This window comes from Marmota monax, unplaced genomic scaffold (assembly GCF_021218885.2).
Source record: "Marmota monax isolate L192 unplaced genomic scaffold, Marmota_monax_Labrador192_F-V1.1 WCK01_AAM20220418_F8-fsc00103, whole genome shotgun sequence".
NCBI lineage: Eukaryota > Metazoa > Chordata > Mammalia > Rodentia > Sciuridae > Marmota > Marmota monax.
The window spans coordinates 5212380-5217363 of NW_026694286.1; the positions used below are offsets into that span (position 1 = coordinate 5212380).

The 4984-nt window shown below is 46.2% G+C and overlaps 1 protein-coding gene across 1 annotated transcript; it reads left to right on the forward strand.

Moving 5' to 3' along the window:
* The first annotated feature begins 368 nt into the window (after positions 1-368).
* On the forward strand, positions 369-1911 carry Lrrc30 (leucine rich repeat containing 30). The gene has a single exon (XM_046467412.2). It carries the CDS (start codon positions 466-468, stop codon positions 1366-1368), a length of 903 nt encoding a protein of 300 aa, XP_046323368.1. The 5' UTR covers positions 369-465; the 3' UTR covers positions 1369-1911.
* The last annotated feature ends 3073 nt before the right edge of the window (positions 1912-4984 follow it).

A 4984-nucleotide genomic window follows, 5' to 3' on the forward strand; every position in this document is an offset into this window, starting at 1 on the left:
GGGCTTGTTATTCGCCTTGCTCAACTGTGATACTCAAGAAAAGCTGAGAGGGTAAAGTTATATGCAGCCACCCTGTGACCTGTTTGCACATACCAGGTCAATAAAACTCAGGCAGAGTGACAGTGACAGCTGCCTTGTGGCATTCAGAGGGAACTGAGTAGTTCTGTTTGGAAGCCTCAGGGACAAGTATATCATTACAGCCTGCCTGCTCAGACAGAAACTGTGTAAAACCCACCCTTGGGGACAGGCACAGCTCTCCGGGAGCCATCCAGGAACCAGTCTTGGACACAAGCAAAGTCTCACCGGGACTCTCCTGTCAGTTCTCTCCACATTGCGACCTCCTGGTCACAAGTCTGCTGTCACCATACGGCCCCTGCCTGCAGCAGTCTGGCTTTTTGCAACTGGGGCAGGACAAACTCTCAACCCTGAAGGAGGCAGAGAAGAGAGAGGGGCACGGAAGACACTATGGGGGCCAGGCAGTCAAGGGCCAACCCCAAGGACAAGGACCCCAAGAAGATGCTCCTGGGGAGGAGACAGAGGTTTTCTTCATGGGATGATACCCTACTCTTGGGAAAGGACCCGCGGTCCCTGTTGAAGCGGGGTATGCGCCACGTCAGCTTCAGCTTGGTCACCAAAGGGATGACGGACATCCCAGATTTTCTGTGGGGCTTGTCCGAGGTCCAGAAACTCAATCTGTCTCATAACCAGCTCCGGGTTCTCCCTCCCGAGGTGGGGAAACTGACCCACATCGTGGTCCTCAATTTGTGTGGCAATCGCCTGAAGAGTCTGCCCAGAGAAATCAGCCTCCTCCAGAGCCTCAAAGTCCTGTTTGTCAACATGAACTGCCTGACCGAGGTGCCGGCTGAGCTGAGCCTGTGCAGAAGCCTGGAAGTGCTGAGTTTGTCGCACAACTGCCTGTCCCAGCTTCCCGCCAGCTTCTCCGACCTCTCCAGATTGAAGAAGCTGAACCTCAGCAACAACTACTTTGCGCATATCCCCATCTGTGTGTTCTCGCTGAAGGAGCTGGACTTCTTGCATGTGGGCTCAAATCGCTTGGAAAACATCGCCGAGAGCATCCAGTGCCTGGCCAGCCTGCAGATCTTCATTGCCGAGAGCAATAACATCCACTCCTTCCCGAGGTCACTTTGCCTAATCGCGAGCCTAGAGCTGCTGAACCTAAACAACAATGACATCCAGACCCTCCCGGAGGAGCTCTACCTGCTGAACAGGTTGGCAAGGATTGCCTGGAATCCCATGGACAAAGGGCTCCACATTTCCCACAACCCTTTATCCAAGCCCCTGCCGGAGCTGGTGGAGGGAGGCCTGGAGATGCTCTTCAGCTACCTGAAGGACAAAAAACACAGCTGACTGAGCACCAAAGGCGAGACTCGGAGCCAGCTCATCTGGATTCTGTCAACTGGGGTACTCCTCTAGTTTAAGCTGCCTTCTCCAACTGTTGGTATTTATCAATGCTTTTGTTACTGTTTGCTGTATTGCCGTCGAGCATCCATCCATGGGAGGGGTTCACAGTAACCTCCAGGATGTTATGTCCATCTCCTTCTAAACAAAAAATTGAAGCAGGCTTTTGGTTTTCACTAAGGAGAACCAATTGATCTAGTTCTTCTAAGGAGCAATGAGATTCAGCCCTAGGTAGAGTGAATAACAGATCGGGATTTGATGTAATTCAAAAGTCAGAATATTTACTAAGTATGCACTGTGTGTCCAGTATGAAGCAACGGTAATCATTCAGTTTCAGATGGTTTCTACCCTTGTATTGGCCACCTGCGACCAGGTGGCAAGAAGCAAGACAAATTCTATGTCAGTCTCTGAGCATGACTTGGGACCAAAGGGCAAGGGGGAGCTGGGCTCCACGTTGTCAAGGACCAAAACAGGCAGAGCCTTCCCTTCAAGTGCTAGGGAAACAGTCATAGGAATTTTTCCTTTAAAACATGCCTAAAAGGTAGTAATTAAAACTGCTCGTGTTTGTGTCTGGAGGTGAGTAACAGGGGTGGCATGATGACTTTCAGATAATAAAACGGAACTGATTTCAGTGTGTAGTTTCAACCTTCTTTCCCATCCCTTTCCCACCATCAATCCTCTCTCTGCATGGCTTTGCTAAAGATACTAGCCCGTAATCAAATCACCCCATTATAATTCCACTTTTCTCCCTTCCTGGATTTGCCTTCTCAGAGATAAGCTAATTAGTGTGTGTGTGTGTGTGTGTGTGTGTGTGTGTGTGTGTATAGAGGTGGGGGCACTGGCCAAAAGAGGCAGGGAAATAAGTACCCTTTTAAAATGCAAAAAAGGAGAATATTTGCTACTTGGATTTTACATGTGGACATTTACAAAATGAGTTTATTGACATTTAAAAGATCTTTTGGACAAAAGTCTCTGTAAAAACATTAAACTTACTTTGTTTTTTATTTTCAAAGGACACAGCTTAAGTAAGTAGTTCAACGCAGATATCAGGCAAGCAATGGCGGGGTTCCTGCACCCAGAGTCATTGGATCTTACTGCCAGCACAGCAGCCAAGGCCCCTAAAACATTAGTATTCATTTAGGGTTAAAAAATTTAGAATGAAAAGGTAGCATTGAAGAAGATACAGAATCTTCAGCTCCCAAAGAGCCAATTGCTCTGTTCTTTTTTTTTTTTTTTTCTTTTCCACATTAGTCTGCAGAATATACCGAACAACAAAAAATAGGAAGACTTAGGATTTGGGGTTGCAGCCAAAACTTGGATAACTTCATCTTAATACTTTTAGTTTAATCCAATTAAACTTACATTTATCAGCACTTTCCCCCATCTGGACCCTGGCCTGGGAACCCGAGAGGAATAACGTCCTGTTCCTTCTCCCAAGGAGCTCGCGGTCAGTGAAGGAGACAGGTCCACATGGGTTTCTTTCATGTGTGGCAAAGTTTGATCCCTGCTAAAGAGAGGACCAACGGGGTGAGGCTACAATGATGCACTGTGTGGTGCAGCTTAGCCCAAGTGCCAAAATCTCACTAAGTAAAGAACACCATTGGGATGAATCAGTCAAACCCTTCATTCACAGCAGCCAACTAACCCTAGTTCCTCCCCTTCCTCCTCTTGCCCCATTTGGAAAAAATAGCCAAGGGCAGGGATAATGAGTAGTTCTTTCTCAAGTTCTGAGCTTAGGCAATTGTAGTGTTCAGCTGCCTTCTCACTTTTTCTAAGAGCTGTTCAAAGGGGGTCCAAATAACTTATTCATAGGAGCAAGTGCTTTTTCCCAACAGACCCCAAAGTCAATTATCCTATCCATAAAAGAAAGAAGCCAATTCCTGCTGTTATCATCAGATACCATAGTTCCATTTGCACATTTGTGCACGAGCTCCTCTGTTGAACCGTTGCAAAGAGACTTCACCGACATCACTTGCAGGCAGCTAAAGAAGTCTCTGCTAAAATTCCCCCCTCCAGCAGCAGCTGGAGACCTGCAGATCCCTGCCAGGCACACACAGGCACACTCCAAAATCCTCACCCACGTTCGCCGGTTGGAGCCAAGACTATTTAAAAACATCAGTGAAATTCTTACTTGACCTCCTGACTCAGTGGGAAATTAGAGGGTGAGGCTTCTCCTGCAGAACTGGACAGGTCACTTACTGAGCTCTCGCTGAAGCACATGCAGCTGTCAGACAGACTCTGGCATGTGCCAAGGTCATGCCCGTTAGTGTGTGCTGCTGTGGAACCACTTGGGCTCACGCTGAATCTCCATGACCTTGCTATGGGCAGAGACGCAGGCGAGGATGGCAGTGCCACACTGTTCCTGCTGAGCAGTCATTTTATTTCCTCTCTGAGCCTTCTCAGTCACTTGATCCCATGGTAACTCTACTCCAGGGAAAGAATGTGACCATATTTTGAAGGTGACCCAAGAGCTTATTATACTTTTAGTAAGAAAAAAAAATAGTATCAATTTGGTTGCCAGCTACCATTGGTGCCTTTCAAAAAAATATAATAGCAAGGTTTTCCTTTGTTAACACTCAGCATTGAGGAAATCATTAGAGTTTAGTAGTTGCCTGTTGTGCTTCAGATATTGATTCTTTGTGAATGCTTCCTATTATTGATAAATGGAAGTGCTGAGCAAAACACTGGTTAACATGCCTAGTTATTCAGAACATTAATGTGGAGGGAATCGGACATGACCTTCAGTGTCTTCGCTGTCACATTGTACAGTCTGTTGACCACCTGTGAAGGGCTCCTTGCTTACCTATTGTACTTCTAATAAAGACACATTCGAGTAACTTCCAGGTGTTTCCAAAGCGTCGGCTATCAAAGCACTGAGGAGGACTGCATCGGCTGCACAGCATATTTATTCAAAGAATACAAGCTAATTGAGTGCTTGATGTGAGGAGCTCGCTGCTCCCGTTCCCGATGATGTTGGGGTTTTCATGTCACTCAGCTCTCAGCATGGAACGATGCCAGGGTGTGTTCAGAAATACCTTTCAAAGCCTTTGCAGCTTATAAGCACACAATTAAGAAAAACTCGAGGTTTCTAAGAAGGGAAGAAGACTATGAAAAGACACATCTGTTGAAGGAATAATACTGCTAAATGCATAATACTGCTGCATATTAGAAAGAAAGATGTAGTCATTGCTTGGCGTATTGACTTAGTAAATGGCTTATAGAAGCAATGTACTCCATTCTCTGGCTTTGGGGGATAGACTGCCTTTCTGTGGTAACCAAAGACAGAGTGACATCAGGACCGTGCACCTGGATTTCACGATGAAGTCATGCTTGTGCTGGAAAAGAGATAAAGGAGGAAATGCTGTTGCTATTTGTATGGGTACATTCCAAGACCCCCTTTTCTTTTGGCCATGAATTATTGCATTTTGAAAGTTCATCTCATATGCCCCAGAACACCTTCTGCTATACATTTTGGTAGCAAGCATTGAAAACAAAGAAAGGTCGAAGGACCCTGGGCTCAGTCATTCAAGTATCAGCAGTTTTCTGAGATTACCAGGCAAGTGAG